Source organism: Pygocentrus nattereri, chromosome 18 (assembly GCF_015220715.1).
Source record: "Pygocentrus nattereri isolate fPygNat1 chromosome 18, fPygNat1.pri, whole genome shotgun sequence".
In the NCBI taxonomy this organism is placed as follows: domain Eukaryota; kingdom Metazoa; phylum Chordata; class Actinopteri; order Characiformes; family Serrasalmidae; genus Pygocentrus; species Pygocentrus nattereri.
This window is the reverse complement of record NC_051228.1, coordinates 11,121,344-11,149,290: the sequence shown is the minus strand read 5'-3', so window position 1 is coordinate 11,149,290 and position 27,947 is coordinate 11,121,344. Positions and strand designations below refer to the sequence as shown.

The following is a 27,947-nucleotide window of genomic DNA, read 5'->3' as shown; positions in this document are numbered from 1 at the left end:
AGAGGTTTGATGTTAAATTGCCCACTGTAGATTTGCAGAAACTTACCAGACCAGATTTCTTTACAGTGGTGGCGACTGGAAAAAGGGGTCCCAATGTCTACACAAATATAGCCATTTACTATTTGAAAACGATCAGTTATTGTAATGCATGTAATGTTGATTATGGTGAAATAGTGGTAAATCTGAAAAGAAAAGTTTTCTTTACAGTTTCTCTTTTCCATTTGATGACCTACGGTAAATCTTATTGAATTGCCTTTGTATATGAATGTGCTATTTTAATAAACATGCCTTACCTTTGGGCACTATTTTGCATTACAATGCCCTGCATGGATCTTTCCGCCCTGAATGTATTTTCAAAAGTGCATTTTAGGCCAAAAAGTCTCCAAACCTTTTTAACTGTCATAAAACAACGAGTCGGGCATTAGGCAGCAAAGTCTTAACCATTTCATATAATATAATAATATAATAAGATTTTTGAGGAAGATGTCTGGTTTCCATCACTACTCCTGTAAACAATACTGACTCAGTGAGTTTTTCTATAATGGAGCATTTCACACCAAACCACTCTAAATGACATTAAGATCTAATGATTGAAGAAAATAGAAAGTTTGAAAAATTTGTGGGATTCTGCTTAAATGTACTTAATAAGACCAAATACTAAAACTGAGATCACATTTTTTTTTATTAGAAAAAGCTTTTAATACATGACAATACAAAAGAAGTGCACTTGCGTCATTTGAAGACAAGGTGAATAGGCTCATATTCTTACTATTCTTTAATAGTGAACCATATATATTTGTTTAGACTTTCAGTTTCCTTGAATATTGTTTAATTCGACCAATATTCAATGTGTTAATACCCTCTGTTCTACAGAGAGAATGTGCATATTTCTATAGAGGTCTAAAGGCTTGTATGCGAAACTTTGCAGTCATTGCCGTAGAATAAAACACTGCTTAGGCTGAAAAGTTCAAAACATCTGTACCTGTTCTCACAATGGAATGATACACTATATGGACAAAAGTACTGGGACACCTATGCATTACACCTATAGATTTTATGACATCCCATTCTAAATCCATATATATTAATGTGGAGTTGGACACCTCTTTGCAGCTATAACAGCTTCCACTCTTCTGGGAAGCTTTCTACAAGATTTTGGAATGTGACTGTGGGAATTTTTGGGTCAAGTTCTTCCTCCAGCAAACTCCTGACATTTGCCAAACCCAGACTTGTCCACCAGACTGCCAGATAGAGAAGGAAAATTCATGTCATGAAGCTCCTGGCGCACAGTTTTTTGTGCTGATTGTATTGTCAGAGGAGGTTTGGAACTCTGCAGTTCTTAAGTCAGCAGAGCGTTGGCAATTTTTATGCACTATGCACCTCAGTACTAGAGGATCCTGCTCTGTAGATTTACATGGCCTGTCACTTCGTGGTTGAGTTGCTGTTGTTCCTAAACGCTTCCACCTTTCAAAAGTCCCACTCACAGTTGATTGCGGAATATCTAGGAGTGAAGAAATTTTGTGAACTGACTTGTAATGATAGAATCCTATTACAGTACCACACTGAAATTCAGTGAGCTCTTTAGAATGACCCATTCTTTCATAAATATTTGTAAAGGCAGACTGCATGGCTGGGTGCTTGATTTTATACACCTATAGCAATGGTTATGATTTGTGTCCCAATACTTTTGTCCATATAGTGTATCCGTGCTTAAAAATCATCTATTCTGTATGCAAGATAATAGTCTTGCGTAGGCTCAGACTCTTGAATTTCAGCTTCATCAGGGACAGCTGTAGGTGGACTGTCCTGCCCAAACCATAAGTCATACCAAGAGTCAGAGGTTTGTGTTATTAACTGTGTGGTGGTAGTGGGCAGCGGAGTGGTGGTGGTCGTACTGGTGCTGGTAGCCATAGTGGTGGTCCTCATACACCGCATTCTCTTCACTGCCTGTTTGTATTGACGTGCACACCATTGTCGCTTAGTCAGGGGGACAGTGGATGGGCCTTTGTTGTCAGCACCTGCATTAACTGGACTTTGAACTACAGTTTTGGGGAGCACTCTTGGCTTCCTACCGCTTTGGGCCATGATTTGTCTAATACGGGCCCAGTTAGACTTTGTTAACGTGAAGCTGCACGATGTGGCCCCCGCCTCATAGCCCACCATACAGAGCCGTGTTTGAGGCGAATAACCTTCCGCTCTTGCAGTGACGCGATATTCTCCTGGGTTTAGGAGACGCCAGTAATCACCAGTGGAAGCTTGAGTGGAAAAAGCAGAAAACCTGACATTTCAGATTAGGACAGCCTGCACTGTACATACTTCTCAATAGTACAGAAGCATTATTGATAATTGAGCCTTAAAGGACTTAAAGGCTTTTATCGAAGAGAAAATGAGTACACATTCTCTACAAAGAACACACTTTTACATTTTTTATGCATTGTTTTTTTTCCAAAATGCTGGAAATTTTGCACAAAATTACCTTAATGCTGTCTTTAACTTTGCTCCCTGTAGAGGATGTGTTAACTTATTTTCACTTACAAAACCAACAAGCATGTAACCAGGAGTGTTATTTTGGCATATGTGTGTATATATCCTTATTGCTGGAAGAAAACCTTGTATCTCCAGAATGGTAACATTACAGGAGAAGGAAAAAACCTACTTTACTTTGAATGTAAGTCAATTGAACCAGGCTTATTCCAAGTCGTTTTGGGTCATTTCAATAACAGCTTGTTTAACTGAACTGAAATGAAGAGAGGTGATAAAATGTTAATGTGAAAATAAACGGTGGCTGTTTCAGTACATAAAACCATTCAAGCTCCATAAAAACACAAAATGCAACAAAAATGCTGAATATTGCCCTTTAAAGCGATGGCTTTGCCAAAAATTTAATTTGCAGAATTTATTCCTTACCTTAAATGTAACTGATGAAACTACACTGCTCAAAAAAATAAAGGGAACACTTAAACAACACAATATAACTCCAAGTAAATCAAACTTCTGTGAAATTAAACTTTCCACTTAGGGAGCAACACTGATTGACAATCAATTTCACTGCTGTTGTGCAAATGGAACAGACAACAGGTGGAAATTATTGGCAATTAGCAAGACACACTCAATAAAGGAGTGGTTCTGCAGGTGGGGACCACAGACCACTTCTCAGTACCTATGCTTTCTGGCTGATGTATTGGTCACTTTTGAATGTTGGTGGTGCTTTCACACTCGTGGTAGCATGAGACGAAGTTGGATCATACATCGAAGTTGGATCAGCCTATAGTGTGTTTTTCCACTTTATTTTTCCACTTTATTTTTATAACAAAGTATGTCATGAGAATATTTCATTCATTCAGATCTAGGATGTGTTATGAGTGTTCCCTTTATTTTTTTGAGCAGTGTATATATCGCTGTTGTTGGAAGAAAACCTTGTATCTCCATTTTTGATGTTTTCCAGTTTTTGACATAATTTGAAAATGCACATTGCCCTAATCATTATATGTAAATTTCATGATGAATGGACCAAAATCTGGAAAAACCTGAAAAAAACGTCTAGTTCCAGTATGTTTTTTCCTTCTTCTGTAAAGTTATCATTCTGGAGCTATTAGGTTTTCAGTAAGTAACAGTAAGATATTTGGTGTCCCAAGTTTCCTTTTTTAATTTTGCACTAGAGCTACAAATAATGGAAGTGTCCTAGCATTTTTCAAATTGTGCTAACTACATGCCAAAATCATCACAGATTTGCTGCTTTGAGTTGTTAAGTAGTCTCAAACAGACTTGTTTAAGTGGCTTGACATTACAGGGCCTTCTGTTACCTAAATGTACATCATATAGCCAAGATAGTGGCAGCCACCTTGAAGCCTGAATTTTTGTCCACGTTTATAGACAACAGTGTGTCAGAAACCACATAAGCAAGAATGTTTGAGATTACTGAACAATTTAAGGCAAGTATGCGAAAATGTAAGCATGTAGTTTGCATGATGCTACTTCCATTACTTGATAGCTGCATTAGCCTCATAGCTTCAGCGCAAAAAAAACCCAAAAAACAAACAACAAGCAACCTTCACACACTGAACACGTGTTGGCTGATCAACTACATTTGAATGTGTACATTAAATTTCTTGCCAAATGATCACTTTAATTGATCAGTTATACACAGTAGATGTTACCTGTTTTGACATCATGCCTGATGCCTTCCACTGATATGGTGGCATTCGCGATTATGTTATTCTCTGTGTCCCTTACAACACCTTTGATACCACGATGCACCTGGTGGATGACATAATTTCATTTCATTTATGCCAGCTCAGATTTATTATGGAGATATTCTTCAGAAGGTGCACAGAAGGTGCAGAAGGTGCCTTCTGTCAATTCTTCAGAATCTTTGAATGATTAAGTCATAGGAAGTCATTCTAAGTGGTTTGGTTAACTTTAGAGAAATTTGCTACAGTGGTGGTGTCTAGAACCACAGATCACAATGACTACAATGCAAATATAGCCATTTTATTTATTATCCAGAAATAACAGTGAAGCCACATGTGTCTTCTGAATTTTTATTTGTGATGTTGATAAGGGTAAAATAGTGGTAAATCTTCTGTACTATTTCGGTCATGAATAGATTTAAAAAATATTTTAGGCCAAAATCTTACTTAAAACCATCTTCAGAACTGTAATAAACAATGTTTCAGGCGTCATAAAACACAGTCATAACCATTCCATGTAATAACTTTCTGTAAGGGAGCTTTTGGAGGCATTAAACTCTTCAGATGTCTGGTTCCTATCACCACCTATGTGAATAATTCTGTTTCTCTAAATGAAGCATTTCAGACCAAACCACTGTGAATGGCTTTGTTTACATCTTACTGATTTAATTATGCAGAAATTTACATGCAGTAATTAACCCTTAAAGCTTTGAAAGGTTGTACTTATTCATATATTTTTGTGTATTTCTGTTAAGCGTTTTTTTCATACCTGCTCGATGAAAGCTAGCAAAGCCTCTCGGTTGTTCTCCCACTCCTGAGCCAGCTCACTCTCATGAGGGAACTTGTCACATCCCAGAAAGATGGATATTTCAAAGCAGTTAGTGTGAAGGTAACTGAAATCATTCATACCTATGGAAATACAAAGTAAAAACATCATATGAAAAAACATTTTTTGTAAATTGTTCAGTATACAAAGCCCACCAAAGCCCTCCTAACTGGGTGGGTGGAAAGGATGCCCAGGGGCAGCTTGCAGGTCCCACGTGGGTGGGATCCCAGTCATCTGGCTGGGTAATCGAACCCCAGGCCCTTCTTGCTGTCTGGCGACAGTTCTGCCCACTGTTCCAATTGTTTTATGTTGTGTGGACATTAAATATGATTGGATCAGTAGAAATGGTTTAGTACTAAAAACCAAAGTAATGGTTTAATTACATTAGCATACATTACATTTAGAACTTTCTCACAGTCCCACCAAGATCATGGTTTTTTTTTGGTGTTGTTATTGTTGTGGTTTGATTTTGCAGCTGCTTTTCCCCAAATTGCACTTCATTTTGGGGAGATTTCCAATTAAACTGCATAAATTTGTGGTGACTGTGTTATGTTCCTTCAACTTTCAATGTAGCCTGGTTAGTTCCTGATAAAAACATTTGAGCAACAAATTGGAAATTGAGGATACATCTGAGAAATGAGAACATAAAGACCACATTTGTGCTCATTTCATGCTCTCAAACTCATTTTGTAGGATATCCTAGATAATATCCTAAAAATAATGAACTCAGTGTTTTCCTAATTTAAAAAATAAAATAAAACAAAAAATGGGATAATGGATTATTTCAGCCCACCAAGCCCAAAAACTGCAAAAGTAACCATTTTGGAGAATGATACCGGTGAAATCGTCAAATGTATAAGGATGAATCTACTGAACTGGTTCAAAGTCAGAGTTCAAAAACACATTTTGGACTTTTAGCTAACTTGGACTTAGACTAAAATATTTTTGTTTTGAGTAGTCCGATACCTTAATTACATTTATTTTATTAAAACAAATGATTGAATGATTTATTTTGCCACTACCAAAACAAAAAACTACTACCAAAACTTGAGCAAATGTTTCGGTAGTGACAAAATTTGCTCATTTTGGGCATAACTCTAAAAATGCTTGCCAGTACAGGGCTAGCAAATGTGTTTTTGAAAAGTTGTGCAAACATAAAATCATGATATTTTTCAACCAAAAATTTACTTAAGGATGGATGGATGGATGCAGTGTGTGTGCGTTTCAGGAGTGACAATTCTTAATGTTCCACACTGACTTTCAGACTTTGGGACACATTGGGCACAAAACAATGGAATCTAACTGCTCACCATGTGGCCAATGAGGGACAGGGGTGCAGCCTCACTTCCTGCTCTAAACATTTTCAACTTCACTTTAAAATAACTTAATTATTTTTTTAAACTACAATGAAAAGATGGAAATACATGTGTACAATGTACAAGTGTAAGTGTAAATGCAGAGGTTAGAGTTTGGGACAGCCACCTCCCAGTAAAACTAAATTATGGTTTGTTTTGTTTTTTTTTATTATTATAAATTTATATTATTACTATTTCAATTAATGTGTTTAAATAGATCATATCATAATCTTTATCAATATCAAAATTTTTAACATTGTTTTATTCAATTGTTTTACTGTGATTAGTTTGAACTAATTCAAATTGCACAGCTCTGCATGTATTACCCATGTTTCCCACTAGATGGACACCTTTTATCAAATTGTGACTGATGAACTGCATCTTATTGATTAGTGCAGCATGTCTTTTCTCACTCACTGCCTACTACCGGCTTCCAGCTGGCATGGTTGATGATCCCCTGGCCCCCTGTGATGTCATCAGTGTGGCAGGAGCTGCGGTATGTCTCGGTCAGGGTTAGGTGGCTGTGGGCGTAGGTCATGGCCAACCAGCGGAACATGCTCTCATCAGCTGTCTCCCTCAGTGCGCCCTCATTCTGCCTTTGGATCCGGGCCCAAGTCTCCTCGTTCATGTGGTACTCTAATACGGGACGTCCAAAGCGCCGCACCCCTCTACCATCCATACTACTGGCCCTGGGTGGTCTCTGCATGTCAAAGGGGTACGTCACAATCTTCTCACCGCCCTGCAGGTTTGCTCCAAGAACAAAGGGTGTTCTCTCCATCCAAGCAATTATGGCTTTAGTCTCAGGAGCAACCTAAACATAAAACATAGAGACATTTGAGTAATCTACTCTAATTTGGGGCTGATGGTACTGTGAGAGGAAGAGTTAGAATTAAAGCTGCCTGTTTCTGCATCACTGAGAATGAACTGGCCTCTCTTTTGTTTACTGATGTGCAAAAGGCCATTATCAGGTTGTATAGTTAGAGTTGTATGTAAAACCTTTATTTTTATACTTTTGTTTTATATCTTGTTGTTTTTTTTAAGTAAAAAGAAGTGAATCTATCTCAAAACTTATTAAAATCTTTAACTGACCTAGGAATTCCCAGGTAAAGACTAAATTTCTGACTCTTCAAACCTTGTGCTAAAACTCATTACTCAGCTCCTTTATGCAGTTGGCTGAGGGTGTGAAAATGAAAGTAACTGATACCAGAGGAAGGATAAAAACAGATATCAAAGCACTTCCACCTCAAAATGTGCACTGTCCAAAATGCCATTAAGAAATGACAGTAAAGGGGAACTGTGGACATCAAAGCAAGATCTGAAAAAACAAGTAAACTCTTATAATGATAAGATAATAAGACAAGACAAGATAAGATAAGATAAGATAAGATAAGATAAGATAAGATAAGATAAGATAAGATAAGATAAGATAAGATAATAATCTTTTAATAAGATAATACAACAGCCAGAAACGCAAAGCAAAACCCCTACATAACAGCAAAGGACCTGCAGGAAGGATTAGTTGGCACAGAACTGGCAGTGCATTGCTGACCTTGTACCTTGTATCTCCGAAGAGGTAACTTTAAAGGAGAAGTAAAAACTATTGATGTAGGTTGATGAAAACTGTCTTATTCCAAGTAAATCTGGACCATTTCACGTAGATGAGCATTATAGAAACAAGTGCTGTGGACTGATGAAGTAAAAAAAAATATTTTTGACCTCAATCACCAAAGGTATGTTTGGAGAAAATGGAGCAGTAATTGGTGAAAAGAACACCTTGCCAAGTGCGTAGGTAACAAACACTGCATAGGTAAATGAAAGAATAAATATCAGCTAAATCTCAAAAGAGAGTGTAGCACAGTTAATGAAGAAAAAGAAGCTGAAAAAGAGTCTGGCCTCTACAACAGAACTAATCCAAAACATTCCTCAAAAACTACTTTGAGAAATTCTTTTGGAAAGCATTTAGAATGAAAATCTGTGGGTAGATTTTAAACATGCTGTGCATGGATGGTGGCCCAAAAATATTCTGCAAGGACGGGTGAGTGAAAATTCCTAAAACAAGAACAGGAAGACTACTTGCTGGCTACACAAAACATTTGCAAGCTGTGATATCAACCAAATGGGGTATTACTGAGCACTGACTTATTAGCGTGTCCAAACTTTTGCAACAATTATGGTTTTGTTTTGTTTCTATTTTTTAAGTTCATCAAATATAAAGTAACTGTGCATTAATATCTGCAGAAAAATGGATTTTGTACATCGCTTGCTGTAGAGGGTGTGTTTACCTCTTTTTATTTTAACAAATCAACAAAATATGTTTAAAATAGTTATAATAAAACTACATTAAACTTTTTCATACAAGTGTATATTTTTTACCTAAAAACTGCCCCAGGTTTTTATTTTAAAATACAATTTTATTGCCCACCGAGCCATTCAAGAAGTTCTCTGGTATGGGGATGTGGTGGTTCGGCACAATACGAGGAACCCAGCCCCTGTCCTCTGCTCCCCACAGAATGCTGTTAAGGTCCGGAAAGTTCTGGAAAATGTCGTAGCCTTCCTCTGTCCAGTGTCCCAATGCCCAGTTTCCCATTTCTGAGCCCTAATCAGAAAAAACTACATCAGAAGAAAATCTAGAAAACAGATACAGTATATACAGTGTATACTGTATACAACTCATCTATACTCCATCATACTGTATATCAACATGCTTAGGTGATGGAGTATAGATTTGTTAAAAAGCATTTCATACCATTTCATAAGCCAGTTCATATCCGTCTGGGTTGAGAGAAGGCACCAAATGGATGCGCACTCCGTCCACGAGGCGGCGCACCCGAGGGTTATCATCATTGTACTCCTTACAGAGGAACTGCATGAGTAATAGCAGGAGTTCTCTTCCCAGAACTTCATTCCCATGCAGTCCTGCAGTGTAGCGGAATTCTGGCTCACCTGGAATAGATATGAAGAGTTAAACAATTAGCATACTTTACAAACTTTTTAGCTCATTTAAATTTTTAAAGTTACTTTAAATAAAACTTGATATGTTTACCTTGTTAGTTTGCGTGTCTGGTCATATTAAAGCGACATTCTAGCCACAGTTTCATGTTATTTGTTGGGTTTTGCTGTATTTTGTAGCGCAGTATTATATCCATCAGTCTTCTCAGGTTAATAGAATTTCACACTTTAATTATTCAGTGTTTAAACTAACTTCAATATCCAACACGCATTACACAAATACAACATACAACCATGGTGTGACAGGGCATACAGGGGGTTCGGGGCCTCCTAATTAACCTCCCTGTTACCGCGGTTTTCACCCGCAAATATGTTATGGTATGAAAGGAAAGTGCATTATGTTCTCCAATTCACTGATTTGACCTTTTTTGCGGTTTATCTTTGGGCTTCTTTCTATTTTGCACATATGCTGTAACGCTTTTTCAACTCAGATGCATCAAAGACTACCAAAGTATATTATTGTTAATGCTTATACAATGAGTGTTAAAACTTGTGCAGATTAGTATTGTATAAAGTATTGAAAGTTTAATTACAACCCCAATTCCAGTGAAGTTGGGACATTGTGTAAAACAAATAAAAACAGAATACGATGATTTGCAAATCCTTTTCAACCTATATTCAGTTGTGTACAAAGACAAGATGTTTAATGTTCAAACGGATAAACTTTATTGTTTTTTTGCAAATATTCACTCATTTTGAATTTGATGCCTGCAACACATTCCAAAGAAGTTGGGACAGGGGCAACAAAAGACTGGGAAAGTTGAGGAATGCTCAAAAAAACACCTGTTTGGAACATTCCACAGGTGAACAGGTTCATTGGAAACAGGTGAATGTCATGATTGGGTATAAAGGGAGCATCCCTGAAAGGCAACAAGCAAGGCAGGGGCGAGGTTCACTTTGTGAACAACTGTGTGAGCAAATAGTCCAACAGTTTAAGAACGTTTCTCAAAGTTCAATTGCAAGGAATTTAGGGATTTCATCATCTACAGTCCATAATATCATCCAAAGATTCAGAGAATCTGGAGAAATCTCTGCAAGTAAGCAGCAAGGCAGAAAACCAACATTAACATTGACCTTCGATCCCTCAGGCGGCACTGCATTAAAAACCGACATCATTCTATAGCGGACAATTCAGAAAACCATTGTCAGTGAACACAGTTCATCGCTCCATCTACAAGTGCAAGTTAAAACTCTGCCATGCAAAGCGAAAGCCATATATCAACAACACCCAGAAATACCGCCGGCTTCTCATGGCCCGAGCTCATCTGAGATGGATTGACGTAAAGTGGAAAAGTGTTCTGCGGTTTGAAGAGCCCACATTTCAAATTGTTTTTGGAAATCATGGACATTGTGTCCTCCGGGCCAAAGAGGAAAAGGACTGTCTGGATTGTTATCAGCGCAAAGTTCAAAAGCCAGCATCTCTGACGGTGTGGGGGTGTGTTAGTGCCCATGGCATGGATAACTTGCACATCTCTGAAGGCACCATTAATGCTGAAAGGTACATACAGGTTTTGGAGCAACATATGCTGCCATCTAGGCAACGTCTTTTTCAGGGACGTCCCTGCTTATTTCAGCAAGACAATGCCAAGCCACATTCGTGTTACAACAGCGTGGCTTCGTAGTAAAAGAATGCAGGTACAAGACTCGCCTGCCTGCAGTCCAGACTAGTAATGGGAAAGAATTCCACCTACAAAGCTTCAACAATTAGTGTCCTCAGTTCCCAAATGCTTATTGAGTGGTGTTAAAAGGAGAGGTGATGTAATACAGTGGTAAACATGCCCCTGTCCCAACTTCTTTGGAATGTGTTGCAGGCATCAAATTCAAAAAGAGTTAATATTTGCAAAAACAATAAAGTTTCTCCGTTTGAACACTAAGTAAGTGTATTCAATTGAATATAGGTTGAAAAGGATTTGCAAATCATCATATTCTGTTTTTATTTATGTTTTACACAACATCCCAACTTCATTGGAATTGGGGTTATATTATTTTTTTTAATAGTACAACATATACTTTCAGTTATTTATTTCAAGAGCCCAAATGGAAAATGGAATTGTCCTTAGGTTTCTTTTTTTTGTTAAGAATTTGATGTAATAAACATTGTTACATTTTTAAAATGTACCATTCGCTCCCCAGCCCACATACAGCCGTGCAAACATCTTAGGCGCCTAAAAAATGTGATTGCTAAAAGCAACATTTCTGGTTCTATCTTTAGCTGACAAATGAGCAAATTTCCAAACCTCCCTGTATGGCAGTCCTGTATTAACTATAATTATCATCCAACACCTGATCTGGTTGATCAGTACTTCATTATATTAAATCAAGTGTGCAGGTGAAAAATCTATGTGATGGCTAGAGGCATCACATATTTTGACCAAGTTCTTAGAGGATACCTTTCGATCTACTCTAGATAATATGTCTCCATTAAAAAGTAAAATAGTATGGCAGAAAAAACTTGCCCCTTGCTATAACGATCACACTCGAGCTTTAAAAGACTGCCAGACAACTAGAGTGAAAATGAAAATTTTACCAGAAATAACCAAGCCTATTTTGTCAATAATAAACTCCTCTCTTAGTCTTGGATATATCCCAAAAACTTTTAAACTTGCAGTAATTAGACCACTGATTAAGAAAGCTAACCTCGATCCCTGTGAACTATCAAATTATAGACCTATCTCGAATCTCCCCTTTATATCTAAGATTTTGGAAAAAGCAGTAGCAAAACAAGTAACCTCTTATTTGCATAGGAATCATCTATTTGAAAATTTTCAGTCTGGCTTTAAGCCACATCACAGTACAGACACAGCACTAGCAAAAATTGTAAATGATCTTTTATCATTCTCTGACAAAGGAAATGTGTCTCTGCTAGTTCTTCTTGATTTTAGTGCAGCATTTGACACAATAGACCACGCCATCTTACTAGATAGACTGGAAAACCTTGCAGGGATAAGAGGAATAGCTCTTTCCTGGTTCAGGTCCTACCTCACTGATCGCTATCAGTTCATTAATGTAAAGGATGAATCATCTGTCCATGCAAATTAAAGTATGGTGTTCCACAAGGCTCTGTTTTAGGACCTATATTATTCACAATATATATGTTACCATTGGCCACCATTATCAGTAAACACAGCATAAATTTCCACTGCTATGCCGATGACACTCAGTTATAGATATCAAGCGAACCAGATGATAAAATCAAACTTGGCAAGATTGAGGACTGTGTAAAAGACATAAGAGACTGGATGTCGAGTAAAATATCTGACTTAGATGAAACAGAGGTCCTCCTTCTTGGTCCAAAAGCAGCTAGAAACAAACTGTCTAACTTACCTCTTAAACTTAAAAATTTCTCAGTTGCATCAAGTTCAACTGTTAAAAATCTTGGTGTCATGATAGACCCTGATCTGTCCTTTGATGCACATATAACTAATATCACTAGAACAGCGTTCCTGCATCTCCGCAATATTGCTAAATTAAGAAATGCATTATCTCTACAGGATGCAGAAAAACGAGTTCATCCTTTTATTACTTCAAGGCTAGATTACTGTCAAGCCCTGCTGTCTGGATGTCTCAGCAAAAGCCTCAACAAGCCAGAGTCTCACAAGAACCAGAAAATTTGACCATATTAGTCCAGTTTGATCAACCCTACACTGGTTACCAGTTGAATTTCACATTGATTATAAAATTCTATTACTGACCTATAAAGTTCTAAACAGACTTGTCCCTCAGGCCTTATGGGGGCTCGGACCATGTTGCTGGAGCAACAGGGCAGGATACACCCTGGACAGGTTGCCAGTCCATCGCAGGGCAGACAGATAGACAGACATACACAATCACTCACACACTCACACCTCAATGTAGCATGTCCAATTGGCCTGACTGCATGTCTTTGGGAGGAAACCGGAGAACCCGGAGGAAACCCACACAGACATGGGGAGAACATGCAAACTCCACACAGAGAGGACCTGGTCACCCGGCCAGGGAATCGAACCAAGGCCCTCCTCGCTGTGCAGCGACAGCGCTACCCACCACGCCACCGTGCCGCCAGTCAGGCTAAATTGCTGATAGGTGTGAGTGTGAATGTGTTTGTGTGTCTGCCCTGTGATAGATTGATGGCCTGTCCAGGGTACTTCCTACCTTCTGCCCAGTGTTAAACTGTGACAGGCTCCAGCAACCCCTGTGACCCAAGAGGATAAGTGGCTTAGAATGTGTGCGTGCATGCGTGTGTGTGTGTGTGTGTGTGTGTGTGTGTGTTTATAAGCATGAATGCACTTATTGCAAAGCTGAACTAAATGATCATGTAAAAATGAATTACTGTTTTTGGTGCATAAATCTTTTCAACTAGGCTAAAACTCAATGCTGTATTTTGTACTCTAGTAATCTGTACCAATTTGAATTTCCAGCAAACATTAGTATGTTTAGTATTGTGTTTATTGGGCTGTATTTTTTACATAGTATTAGTCCGGTGTTGAGGGCTGTGACACTACACATAGCAAAATTCTGGCATTGTGACTACCCAGGCACTGGGTACCTGTCTCATGTTCTCCTGGATTGTCTGAGATCTCCATTGCGTACATCTTCAGTCCTTGAGAGCTCTTGCCAATGTTGTAGATTCTGGTGATGTTAGGACATTCCTCATTTATCACTTTCATCATCTGTTAAAGAGGAGAAATAATGAGGAACCCAATCAAGTGATAATGTTGGAACGATAAGGCTACACTCAACAAAAGTCAAAGAAGAGTGCTATACATGTTCAGACATGAGTATTCAATCCTTGCCCTTTAACCCTAATACATCAGCAAAGTGCCTGTTGGGAATGTGCTAATGAGAGCAGCCTCACCTGCCTCATCTCTTTGTAGTTGTGGTGCCTGTAATCCAGGTCATCATTGGGCGTAACATCATTTTCATTTGGGTAACTATCTGTTGGAATAGGGTAATTTTATGAGTTTTCATATCATCAGTTGACCTTAATTGGGCGAATTATAGTATTTTTCCAAAATGTCTACATCATTCAATCATTGAGATGTACCAAAAGTCAATCAGAGCAGTTTGATGTGAAATGGTTCTTTACAGTGGCCGTGATAGGAACCAGGGGTAGCAATGGGTACAATGCATATAAAGCCATTTTATTTATAATCCATAATTCAGTAACCCTGAACCTTCATCTGTCTTCTGAGGTTTTCTTTGTAATGTTGATGATAAAATTGTGATAAATCTGAAATACATCTCTGACATGAATATATCTTTAAAAATGCATTTTAAAACCAAAAAATCTCTCAAAAACAACATAAAACAATGTCAGGCATGAGGCAGATTATTCATATCAAATGAATGTAATAGCTTTCTATGAGGGAGCTTTTAGAGGCAGTAAACACTTCAGACACCTGCTTCCTATCACCACCACTGTGAACAATTCTGGCCGCTCTAGAATGGAGCATTTGAAATCAAACCACTCTGAATGACTGTTGACTTTGTTTGAATTAATTATGCAAAACTGTTGTAAAACTAGCACATTTAAGAACTTTAGGTTCACCCAAGTTTAAAATGATTACAAGAGTAAAGCCCTTACTAGGCAGAGGGCAGGCAAGCACCTCCAATCTCAGGCACAGACTGCCATTCCAGCTCTGTGGTAGGATTCGGATATAACGTGCCACCACAGGATGGGAGAACTCGGCCTTCACTGGAGTGTCTTTGTCAACATTACCATAAAAGAGCTGAAGAGTAAAGAAGCACAGTGGCTAATTCACTTTAAATAGGCTCATTATTTCGCATCATGCAAATGAAAATAACTTTGCTAATGTTTCAACAAAATATTGCAAAATATTACATTACTGTGTACTATTGATCACTAGAACTTAAAAATCTGGTCACCCATTCAGCATAGCCATCGTGAAGCACTGTCCAGTCACGACTGTCGTTGCTGAAGGCCACAAAATATGATGAAACAAAGTCATCACTGCAAAAGAGCAAAAGTATATTTGGTTAAGTATAACCAAACCGGGGGCCTTTAATAATAATTTGCAAAAAATAACAAATAGCAACAAAAATATTTGATCAGTCAAGACATATTCAGGGTCTGAATTTGGTTCAGTTTTTCACTGTAGCTAAGTGGCTAATATAGGGGATCCAGGAGAAGAGGAATGCTGCAGACCTGAGTCCTAAAGGGGAGGGAACTGGGGGCGGGAGTCTGTCAATCATTTTTTGCATCAACCAATTAAATAAGTACTCTTGGCCATAAATCATATTTTGGATTGGCCAACGGCAGATTAGAACGGGCTGTCTGTCATCTTCTGCATTAGTCAGTCTGAGGGTCAGTCTGCAGACCTGCTCTCTCAGCCTGTTAACGCCGTCAGCGCCGCTCTGACACCACAGGGCTTTTGTTGGTATTATGAGGGAAAAACAGCGAACCACGAACTGCTGGACAAGAAGAGTCACACTGAATGTATATTAACACTGTCAGATTAATTATACGGTCGTTTAATATGGAAACTTCCCAAATAAAACCACACGATAAAACATAACGTCGGGTTCATTCGCAGAAAAACCAAACACACCGCTGCTGAAACTCATGAACGCCACGCTGAAGACGACTAGAACCGTCAGGAATAAAACCTGATGGTTCTGCATCCTAACGGGAATTGGCTTGATGGTTGCTGTTAGAGACCATTAGGAAACGAACAACTGTATAGTCCCAGAAGACCTGATTAAATGATCTGAATCCCTTACACTGTGATATCAACCCAGAACACCATCAGCGACTGAAAACCACCAGGAACCGACAGACACTTGTAATGGGTTCTATGACTTTTTTCAACAGGGAGGTATTAAATGCAACTCTCTTGCTGTGTTATGGACCAAAAACGGATTAAGTGATGACATCACTCAGGAGAAGCAGCCAAACATTAACGTGTAATCTAGTTAGATGGTGTGAGAAGGGGAAATTCTGCAGGCCGGAGACCTGAAATAATCCTAAGCACAAGGCACGCAGTTTCCATCAGGAACCAAGTGGCCATGGAATGACTCTGTGTAAACAAGTAAAGATTAGGTGGAAACAAAGACTCATGCCGGTCAGAATTGCGTATGTGCACATATTTCTCTATTGTGTTCATGTTTTTACCCACAAAGTCAGGAAGAACAAGTTCTATCAGTTCACTGATGCCTTTAAGTGTGACGGTCAGGCAGTGTTTGCATGAACTCCGTCCTGCTTTACCTGCTAAAAAGACCTAAGCGTGTACATATAAGCAGGTACACCTGCACACATACACCAACAGGAACGACAGATTTCACACAGTGTAGTGGAGTTAAAAAAAAAAAAGTAAAAAAAAATACATGAAAAAACGAATTAAGTACAGTAAAGAACTACTACTATTGTGTACTATACTACTATTGTGTAGTATACATATATATACACACAAGTGAAACAATATTTATAATAATGTGTTGATCTAAAATAAGAAATTAGGTGATATTTAACGCAACTATCTTCCCACCTCCGCGTGCCTGAACAGTGTGTAACGCCTTTTTGCACTTTCCACATTGGCTGATGCATAAAATTAGACACAGGTCATTCACACTTCTGATTGGCCAATGCAAGTTTTGATGGACAGTCCATCTGTTATATGATTGGCCGATGCAAGAAATGATTGACAGTGTCTCCGCCTATTGGTTACGCCCACCGGTCCTCGGGCTGCAGGCACACACGCCGAGTGGTGCTGGTATGTAAATATTGGCCATATTTTCTGGAGATTGCGTCACTCAGTGTTATGCTTGCTAGCGGGAGTCTGTTAGGCAAAGGTGGAAAGTTACAAATTGCATTTGCGTTTATTACAGTACTTCTAAAGCACTTCTTTCTTGTAATGGTACTTTATTAATAAATAATTAAATAATAGCACTTTCTGTTAGTTCGATCATTTTCATTTGGAATAACAGTCATGGAGCAAATAGTTTCGCAACTCAACTTTCTCCAAAGTCCTTATATTCCTGGAATTTACAGCCAAACAAAACCAGACTCGTCTCTCTGAATGGAGAGAGACCAAAGAGGTCGAAACTGAATGTCCAGTTACTGTTTTAAAACTGACAAAATATGAAGTCTGGCAGAAATCGCTTGAAATTACAAATAAAAGCCGTTTTTGGGGGGTTGTTCTGGCTGAGCTCCACAACAAGGAGATTTTCCCGCTCGTGGCGTGACCAGCTAGCTGATTGGCTCTCACTGTTGAAGGGCGGGACTTTCTCTGTAAACAGGCGCCATGTTGAGTATTACAAACTTTCCTGTTCACATTTGAACCAGCGACCTGTCTTCTCCCTTAATATCTCAGCCTTCAAGCAGTTAGCTGCCTGACCAGATAATCTTAACTAAACGCGTACTGTGTCCTATTACGACTTTCTTTTTGTTGTTTTAGGAGAACAGGTATGGCAACTATTTATTACACTCAAAAGCTGATAACTATGATTTTAACCATAGAAGGAGCCTTTTTGGTGCTATATAGACCCATATACAACAAATTCTCCTTCAATTGGAATGACCATTTCATGATACAAATAACCCTTTAATCATGAAATGTCTTTTGAGTGTTCATGGTTCTATATAGAACTGTTGTCTTTACTAAAGAACTGTTGAATAACCATCTTTTTTTAAAAAGAGTGTACAGTTATGATTCTGGGGGACACTGGTCACATCATGTAATTCAGGATCTGTAAAACAAGTCGCACTGGAGCGAAATGACTTGCAGGTTTAGTTGACCACAACAAAATTGGGTAAAAATGGAATGGAAGCCAATATCCTGCCAATGAGCATCAAGCAAACTGCATGGCTAAATCATCACACACTTGCCTCAAACCCCATTGGTTGTTATGTAATCTCAAACAGACTATTTGTGTGGCTTCTGATGTTGTATGACATACAGATCATAAGGCAAGTCTGTTATGATGATCCCTGTTTATGTTTCTTACTTCGTTTCAGAGTGCCTGCCCTGGGTGATGACCCCAGTGTATTCCACTTCTCGATGAGCATCCAGCTGAAACCAGTGCTCCTTCTCCTCACTGTCTGCACACCAGCCCCCTCCGTAAACATCATCCTCGTCATCTGAGCTCTGGAAAAACAGAACAATATGTAAATATGTAATAGAAATAGGTAAATATGTTTTTCAGGGGGAACAAACACTGAAGAAACCTATATAGTATTATATATTTTAGCTACATAACCTCCTAGTTCCAGTGCAAAGCTAAAGAAGCAGACTTTAGACACCAAACACATCTTGGCTGATCGACCATATTTCAGGTAATGAGAAAATAGTGTATATTTAATTTTTAGCAAACCTGCTCCTGTAATGTCATAAACTTTGCAGTTAAATAGGTTAATATTACTAATAACTGGCTCATGATTTCTGAGATCTAAAGTCCAATTATAACTGCAGCAACAGGCTTGTAGTCACCTGCATGTTCAGGCGGCCTCTCTGGGCTGAAAACCCATGATGGGACATGGAGGAGGCCAGGATTTGGTCATCCTCCACGCGGTGTGACTCCATGCCAAGTGGTGGACAGTCTACGGGAAGAGAAAACGCTGTCGTTACAAAGGCATTTTCATAGTGCATGATATTTTTACCACATCGTTTACAGCAATAACCGTAAACCCTTTTCACAGTGCCAAGCAAGGCAAAATTTTGCTTGTTATAAAAATCCCTCTCCCTGTTTGTGCAGCAACAAAACACTGCAGCGATGACTCTGACTAAATGACTCCAGCTTGAGAACTGCCTTTTGGGAGCAGAAGACCATTTGCAGTGTGGACAGGATGGAGTGGGAGCCAGCAGCGATGGCCTCTTAAAACAACCTAACACAGAGACTCAGTCAGGGCCCACAAAATTAACACAGGTCTCCCTCCAGTTGGACAGGAAAGAGGTTGTGGGGGGAAGCACAGCTCAGTACTGACATTTACTGCAGTTTGCTCAGGCGGCTTAACTATAACCTTTAAAAAAAAGCACGTGTCTCAAATACCTCATAAAATATACATCATATACAGCCTATGTTCACCACAGTCATTGTTCTTTCTCCTTTTTTAGCAGATAATTGGAAGATAAAATGTAAAAAATAAACAAAATAAAAATTCTCACTCTTTGGTTCAACGTAAACAGGAATCTGCTTTCTTCTTTCTTCTTCCTCCTCTTCCCACTTTTTCCTCATTTCTTCAGCTGTTGGTAGTAGAATGAAGACACAAGAATAATTATTTAGTGCTAAAAAGCATAAATTGTGTTAACTTTCCCTTATTTAGCTTTAGCCCTTCATTCATCAACAAGATGACAAAAGAGGTGGAATTTACTAAATCTTTGACATTTTTGCTTTTCTCAACCTCTCAATTTCCCGCATCTGTGGCATATGATTGATTACAATGCACAATCATTTCCCTGTACTTAGTACAAGAGCAGAAAATCTGTTGACCCAGAAAAGTCAGAATGAAAATATAACCAGCACTACATCTGTTGTAAACATGCCAACTTCCCTTTTACGGCAGTGCTGCGGCAGACTCTCAAGCAAGATTTACGGGTTTAAAGACACCCTTCTGATGATGCATCTTGAAGGTGGAGGTGAATTTTAAAAGACTATGCTTTGGGGTTCATATTTGGGGCAGGCTGTTTGATTATTTTTTGGTAGATAGCTAATTCTTCAACTTAATTGTTCCTTTAAAAAAGAAAGTTTGACACCCAGTGATAAAGCTAGCCTGCGCCACAGATGCATTTATTGGCCTCTAGATCAGTGGCTAGCAGTCAGAATTGGTTGACACCACAGGGATCGCCAGTGGTTGTATGATCGATGAAAACTTGAAAGCAGTACAGAATGAGGCTGAAAGGCGCAGTGCTACACTACAAAATACTGCATAACATGGTGAATAACATATTAAATGCTAGTTTTAGGCTGTAATGCCCCTTTGAGGAACTATGGCTTTTCACATTTTTCTCATCAGAATTGTTTTTTAATTTCCTTCTGCCCTCCCTGCAAATCCTTAATCCATATTTGTTTTGACTGCCTAATTGGCTCAAGCCTTCAGATTCAGTGTTTCAGTGTTGTCATTCCAACCTTGGTAACTGTTCTCCCTTTTTTCCATTATGTTTTTCTAAAAACAAAGTATCACATGGAACATGTGGGCACGCTATGGCTGAAGGGTCTCCTATAAAGGAAAAGGTGAAATTATTAAGACGGTTACTTCTGGCTTCCGACCATCCACATGACAAGAGACCCTAAAATACAATATGACAGAGGTCTAAAGGGAGCCGCATAAGATATATGAAAGAAGAGAGAGATTTAGACCCTTTTTTTCCTTCTCCTTCCGTTTTCTCTCCATCTCCTCCTCCAGCTTCTTTGCGACCACTAATGAGAACGAGAGAGAAGTAACAGAAAGACATTGAACCACACAGGAATGCTATATAATTTATGACTTCTCACAATATGAGCCTTTTAAAAGAGATTATCATAAAAGAGTGTAGACGTACTGTCTGCATAATCATATTCCTCATACCAGGGGGTTACAAATGGTGGTGCTGTGGTCTCCTCTACACACACAAGCATAAAAAAAACGAGAAATCAGCCAGTTTGCAGTAAAATAGAAAGAACAAACAACTTGTAACATGTTTTCTGTTCGCTGTAATCTTGTATGTCTTAAATGGTTTGCCTCTAATTGCCAGCAGCCACTATTTCATTGCTTCTCTTGTTTACGTCCATAAACATCTGTGAAACTTGTGGGTTCCCCTTTTCATGCAAGAGCCATGTCAGCCCACGCCTATTCATTAGCACAAATTTGCTTGGATTACCTGGGATGGGTAAATATATGCTTGGATCCTCCGTGGTGGTGGCCTCCTTGCGTCTAGGGAGGAGGTCAGGCTCTGGCACCTCATCTATGAGATGAAAGAGTAAAACAGTGAGGTCAGAGAGTCCAATAGTGTTTTAATGGTGCTCCTAGTTCTCATTTGCCTCTCTGTCGTGGGTTTACGCTCTTGTTTCCAACGTACGTCTGGCATCCCAGTAATCAGGATTGTGCTCCTTAGGGATTTTGGTTATAGAAGGTGATGTTGGCTCTTCTTTCTTGATGAGAATGTCTGTTGAAGAAAAGAAGATGAAAGAGAAATTGCTAGTAAAACATAGTTTCGGCAAGACCGGGCCTTGGAACATCTTGAAAGAGGAGAGACGGAAGTCATAAAAAATGGTTGGTTTGTTTACGTACGCTAAGTTCTACAGTTCAACAAAAGGTTTCAACATCTAATGGTGACCATATATTAGAAGTTCTGAGACTGTTGATGTCTAACAACAAGAAAAAAACCCCACAATATTTACACATAGTACTGTGCAAAAGTCAGAGACCACCAGTCATTTTCCGTGTCAAGCTATAAAAAATAAATAAAAATTATTAATAAAAACAAGAACAGAAATCATGTATTTTAACATAAAATTATGAAGAAACAAGGCCTTAACACTTAAATGTAATTTCAGTATTTATTTTTCAGTATAAATTGTATCCACCCTTTGCATTTATTACAGCTTCCGTTCATTTCTTTTTCAAAGAAATCAGCAGGGATATTTTTCAATACCTCTAAAGTTCAGTCTTACAAGTTGGTTGCATTTTTTGCTTCTCAAGATCCAGATAGTCCCATAGCGTTGAGTAGTTTCACAGGGCCAGGCATGATCTCATAAGAAGAATGTCTGGGGACAGCCATGAGAAATACTGGCCTAAATGTGGCTGGAAATGTAGAATTATCAGGGTGAGAACAATCTGTGTTTTAAGCCAATCCAATGCCTTGTCAAGGTCGAACTTAAAGTAGGCGGTGACAGCACACTTGTCAACATTTTCCAAAAGATAAGAAGCCTGTTATTAGCTCATGGATGTAACATAAGTTAGCACAAACTAGGTTAGGTTTTACACCGGGTGTAGCTTTGTTTGTGGTGGATTTCGACTAGTTGCCCCATGATGTATATTACTGTTGAGAGATCATGTCTGGCCCCGCAAAACTAAATGTCGACTTGTCTGTTACAGTGAAAAAATTCTTCCAGCACAGTCTTCCAGGTGGTTGTTAAGAGTCCCATTATCTCTATATCTTTTCATGGTTTTTTGAACTCCTGTTTTTACGCTTATTTTGCTTTGACTTTCCTCCCCTTCCTTATGTAAGTGGAATATCTTATATGTAATCTCAGAAACATCTGAAAAAATGATTGGCATGTACTTCATGGCTGGGAGATAAAACAATGAAGGGTGGTCTCTGACTTTCACACAGTAATGTAGTTATCAACAGTATTTTTCTGTTATCCACAGAGATGGCAAATACATGAGTAATTGTGCTTTGTTATTTAACTTAATTATTATTTTGGATGATTTGTGCTTGAGCATTATTGAAATAGAATGCTTGTATTTGTACTCAGTTACATGTAGAATACAGAAATCATACTTTTACTCCCTAATTTTTCATTAAACCTTCAGAAAACACATTAACAATCTCCCACTTTAATGATTTTTTCTCACTTTCTCTTGTCAATCATTTCCAAATTCAAAAAATGAAGAGTGAATCTGGCCACAGCTGTGCTAATTTGTCTTGTGAGAACTGGACTGTCCATTAGTCACCACATTACACGTCACCAAACAAAGAAAACATATGTATTATATTATATACTTTATTTATATATGTATATTTTATATACTCAGGCATATCATAACCGGGGTTATTTATACAAATCAGTCTTAAAGGCATGGTAACAAAACACCTGTTTAGGGCAAAGGTTGGAAAATGGTCATAAAAATATTAATAATGACTATTTTTGGTATATAAAACCACACAAATGTTATAAGTGGGCCAAGAAAACAAGAAAATATTAGGATATTTGCCTTTTAGGTTTACTTACTCTGTACTGATTATCCAGACGATCCTGAGACAGAAGAGTGAAGATGTTTTCACTTACCATGATCTAGGCTTGGAGTCTTCTCCTCAGTTTCCTTCTGCGACACCGTAGGAAATACTGACAAGACAAGTGCACTTGAAAAGCAACATACTGATATAATGTCATAATGTCTAGATATTATATGTCATATGAACAATAATCATAAATTGGCATTCACTTAAAGGCCAATGTCGATGAATACATACATATGTCCCATCCAAGTTCTCTGAAAAGTTTCTCCTCTTCCTCCTCCAGGGTTAATTTTGGGCTCGAAGGTCTCTCGACGTTCTTTGTGGGCTTTGGGGTGGTCTTCTGTGCTTTGGGCTTTTTGGTGGGTTTGGGTGGTTTAGGTTTTTTGGTTGGCTTCGGTGGTTTGGGCTTCTTTGTTGGCTTTGGTGGCTTGGGCTTTTTGGTGGGCTTGGGGGGTTTCGGCTTCTTTGCCTTGGCCTCCTTCTCTGCTGCTTTCTTTGCCTTGGCTTGTGGGAGAGGGAAAAAAAAAGAAAAATGTACACTTGAAATAGGACCAGAGAACTTGCATATAAATGTGTAATATTACATAAGTTTTCCTGTCTCTGTTCCGTCTGGTGACACTGGGTGGAAAGCTATACAAAAAATGTATGTGTGAATATGTTTTTTCAAACATATAAACATGTCAGCTAAGGAACATTTCAACATGAGGAGAGTTTCAGGATAATGACTCACTGCTGCACAGACACTGGATAAAGAAACCATTGTACTCCAGAGTGCCAAACCAGAGAGTATTGTCTTGGAAGCCATCATGCTTTTTGGACTCATGACCTAAAGAGGAATTCTACTGACGTTTCAAAATTTCTTCTTAATTAAACGCTTCAAATGCAAACAAAGGCATTCAGAGTTTGTTTGATGTGAACGGCGCCGAAACTTACTGACTCAGAGTTGCTCACAGTGGTGGTGATAAGAACCATAAAAACACTTACAAAAATGTTATTACACAGAATTAATACTTCTCCTGATGGCTGCTGATAGTTTGTGAAGGTTTTGGTTTAAAGCATATTTTTAAAAGCTATTTGTTGCAGAAAGCAACATACAGGGCATTATAAGGCAAAATGGCCAAGAACACATATATTGTTGTTTTCATATTTACTGCTATTTAACCACTGTTAACATTACATATAAAAACTCAGATGATGTATAGGTTCAGTTGTAGTTTAGTAGATTAAACAGCTACGTTGGTATTGTAGACACTGTAACCCCTTCCTCTCTGACTTAAACAGACATTTTGAAAAACCAGTGGAAATTCCCTTTAAATACTTAAACCAAACATTCATTTATTCCTGTACAAGTGGAATCTGACGTAAGACAGTTGGCCACCAAGACGTCACTTTCCATAACCCCTAGTGTTTTCATGCTTCTTTGTGAAGACAGAAGCTTCACTCTTTATCAGCCAAGGTAAATGAAGGAAGATTAATCGTCATGATGCTTCTCTTATTTGAAATTAGAGGCTTCCAACAGTTTCCAAAGAAGTTGGGAGAGGGGCATGTTTACCACTATGTTACATCACTTTTCCTTTTAACAGCATTGATTCATTTGGGAACAGGGAACAGCCGCTCAAGATACTCCACTGTCATATGTTATGCATCATAATACGCTACAATACACATTTCCACTGTACATCTGTCCATCTCAGATGAGCTTTAGCCGGCAGCGTTTATGAATGTTGTTGATAGCTTCAAAGCTTCTGCTTTGCATAATAGAGTCTTTACTTCCATTTGTAGATGCAGAGATGAACTGTGTTTACTGACGAGGGCTTTCAACGTATTCCTGAGCCCATGTGGCTATATTCATTACAGAAGCATGTTGGTTTTTAAAGGGGTTAAAAGCCATAGGCATTCAGTTCAGATTTTCGGCCTTGCCCTTTACACAGAGATTTCTCCGGATTCCCTGAATGTTTTGATGCTGTTCTTCACCTTAGAGGTTGAAATACCTAAAATCTTTGCAAAGTCTTATTGAGGAATGTTGTTCTTAAACAATTAACATATTTTTGTCAAGCCTTGACAATCCTTACTCATAAATGTCTTTCCTGAATGCTCATTTTTACTCAGGCATGATTGCATCACCTGTTTAAGACATTTTTTGAAACATTTCACAATGTTTCTAGTCTTAAATTGCCCCTGACATATATTTTTAGAATGTCTTGCAAGAACATGGAGTTGGGTTTGTACTTCTGACCCCAAGACAAACAGAAGTCATGTCTGCCTATGGGAAGTATTTACTATCAGCATAACTTAAAGGGATACTTTGGCCTAAAACGTTTAATATTATTGATTATTTGTTACATTATGTACTATTCTCTAGCAGAGTATTGCATCCCTCAACCTCAGGATTGTCCCATGGCAATAAAGAATTCCTGTCTGCCAACGAAGCCACTGATGTAGAGGCTAATGAATACAGATGTGTTATTCTGCTTCCTAGCAGTGACATTTGCTAACAGGCTTGGGTCTGGTTTCTCAAAAGTTCATGCCACTGTCAAGATACATCATCAGAAAAGGACTTTCATGGTCCTTAAACTGGAAAATCTTGCTTTAGACACCTGAGGCGCCGCTGTAGGAGGCGAGTATGTTGTAGTTTGTAGGTGTAGTAATAGTTGAAGTTCTACAGGAGCCAGAGTGCTCCTTTAATGAAGCCTTTTGCACATCCAGAGAGTGATCATAAATTTAGTGCTCATAATTGCATGCAATGAACAGAGCAAACAGAGACTGTAATCTTTGAGTTTAACAGCTATAAAATACAGCTGGGTGACAGTGGTAGCAGCAAATGAAATGCTGCCAAACCCAATCCAGACCACAAAGGCATAAATCTGTGTGTCTGGAAAGGCAGACACCAAAATTGTACTTTTTTTCCTTTTCATAATGTACTTATCAGATATAATAGACTGCACAAGATTATATACATATTTGTCCAATAAGCTTCAAGCTACAGTACTCTGCAAAAGTCTGAGACTATCCTATATTTATTTAATTCCCAGTCAAAATGGCAATTAAGTACGTTAATTAGGTAATTTTATGCTTCTCACAATCATAAACACATCCACTGAAACTGAGGGCTGGGGAGGTCAGTTCATTGTTCTGAGAACACCAGCAGCTTCTTTGCTTCATTTGCAAATGCTCTTTTTCAGTCCATCTTCTTTGCTCAGTATCATGTTCTTGACAGCTACACGTCCTTTAAGACTCAGAGTGTTGAGTTATATTTTCGCAGTGGGCAGATGGACAGAAGCACCTGTGTATTTTTTTCAGATTAGAAGCTTGATTTTCTTCTCTCTTTGAAAGATGAAAGCTTTGAGTACTGTTTGTTTGATGGTGACACATTTGGTTGATTTTCCAGGTCTTGCAGGTGGTTGTTAGGAGTCCCTAGGAGGACCTTTTTACTGAAAATTCAATACATAAACTATTTTTGTTGACTTTAACACAGTCCTGTAGATCTTCTGCCACATGGCTTTTTATGTAAGGCAGTAGAGACCTAACACGTAGTAAAAGGCTTGGAACTCTAAAGAGAGATAGCTGTGACGGCTTCAATGCAAACCAAATGTTGGGTCTGTTTTTCTTCCTGCCTCTCCAAACTAAAACCGCACGGCACTCTGCTATTAGCAAAACGGAGTGAGGGATGAGTGGTGGGGATTTGCGTTTTGCTTGACCATGCTGTTTTCAAGAGCCATCTGTGATTACCATCTACTCCTTCGCTTTACTACTCCCCAACTGTAATCTCTTTTCCATTCAGCCGCCTCTCGGCAGCATGCCTCCGAAAGAAAACACAGCATATTAAGTGTGTCACTATGTTGAAGTCCTCGTTTGCTGAGCAACTTACATAAGAGGAAGAAAGCTACACTCAGCATGCGCCAGATGTGTCAGCATGACAAAACGCAGCTGAACATCTACAGTCCACTGCACCATCTTTGATGTTTACCAAGAACCTTATCTACGGAAATGTCTTCAGAACCTAAAATTTGTGCACGCCTTTTAACAATGGACAACAGTTGGAAACTAATGGTAATGGCACTTACCTGCTAGCACCTCCTCAGGTGACTTTTTACTCCCTGGTTTGTCCTTTTTAGTCTCCACATCTGTCCCAGGTTCATCCTTCTGAGTATCTTCAGACTGTGGTCCCTGTAATTCTTTTTTCTTCTGATCAACAGCAGCTGTTTGTCTTGCCCGAAGCCCTTTGGTTGCCTGGCCAGACTTGACCATGCCATCTGCCTCTATGTTCCCAAAACAGGCTAAGATCCAACAGAGAGCAAATAAGGTGAGCCAAACTGGCACCTTCACCCTCCACATCTTCATCTGTGATTCTCCTTGCTCCACTTACGCAGTGGAATGCAAAACAATGGAGTGGTGTAAAGCTAAAGCTAAATCATTGAAGAACACCCAAAGCACCAGTAGATGCTCCGTCAGCAAAACACAATGGGAACAGTTCACACAAGAAGTCCAGCAGTTCTAAAAAAAAAAACAAGCAGATGACTTGAAAAAAGTGTTAGTCCAGATGTTTTCAGTTAAAACATCCCAACCTGAACTTGCCAGTGGAATCAGCAGCCCTGGTAATGAAGTTGGTGTCCTCTTGCATTTGCTCTTCAATACCAGACTACAACTCTAGTCGAATTCCTCAGACAGCCCCCTCTGAGTGAGTGTGGGA

The 27,947-nt window shown here is 38.7% G+C and overlaps 1 protein-coding gene and 1 long non-coding RNA gene across 2 annotated transcripts; one reads left to right on the top strand and one right to left on the bottom strand.

The window, feature by feature from the left end:
• Window positions 1-664: 664 nt before the first annotated feature.
• Window positions 665-27,947, bottom strand: aebp1 (AE binding protein 1). Its single transcript, XM_017720366.2, has 20 exons — window positions 27,322-27,947; window positions 23,492-23,761; window positions 23,307-23,363; window positions 21,371-21,457; window positions 21,173-21,256; window positions 20,855-20,914; window positions 20,673-20,732; window positions 19,481-19,558; window positions 18,806-18,915; window positions 18,324-18,463; window positions 15,246-15,330; window positions 14,944-15,088; window positions 14,215-14,294; window positions 13,906-14,029; window positions 9,118-9,314; window positions 8,794-8,967; window positions 6,789-7,182; window positions 4,960-5,099; window positions 4,158-4,257; window positions 665-2,255 (listed from the first exon to the last, which is right to left on the bottom strand). The coding sequence occupies exons 1-20, from the start codon at window positions 27,596-27,598 to the stop codon at window positions 1,711-1,713; spliced, it is 3,207 nt and encodes a 1,068-aa protein (XP_017575855.1). The 5' UTR covers window positions 27,599-27,947; the 3' UTR covers window positions 665-1,710.
• LOC108441077 lies at window positions 17,602-19,426 on the top strand. Its single transcript, XR_005131834.1, has 3 exons — window positions 17,602-17,781; window positions 18,334-18,504; window positions 19,071-19,426. It is a non-coding gene; the product is annotated as an uncharacterized LOC108441077 (long non-coding RNA).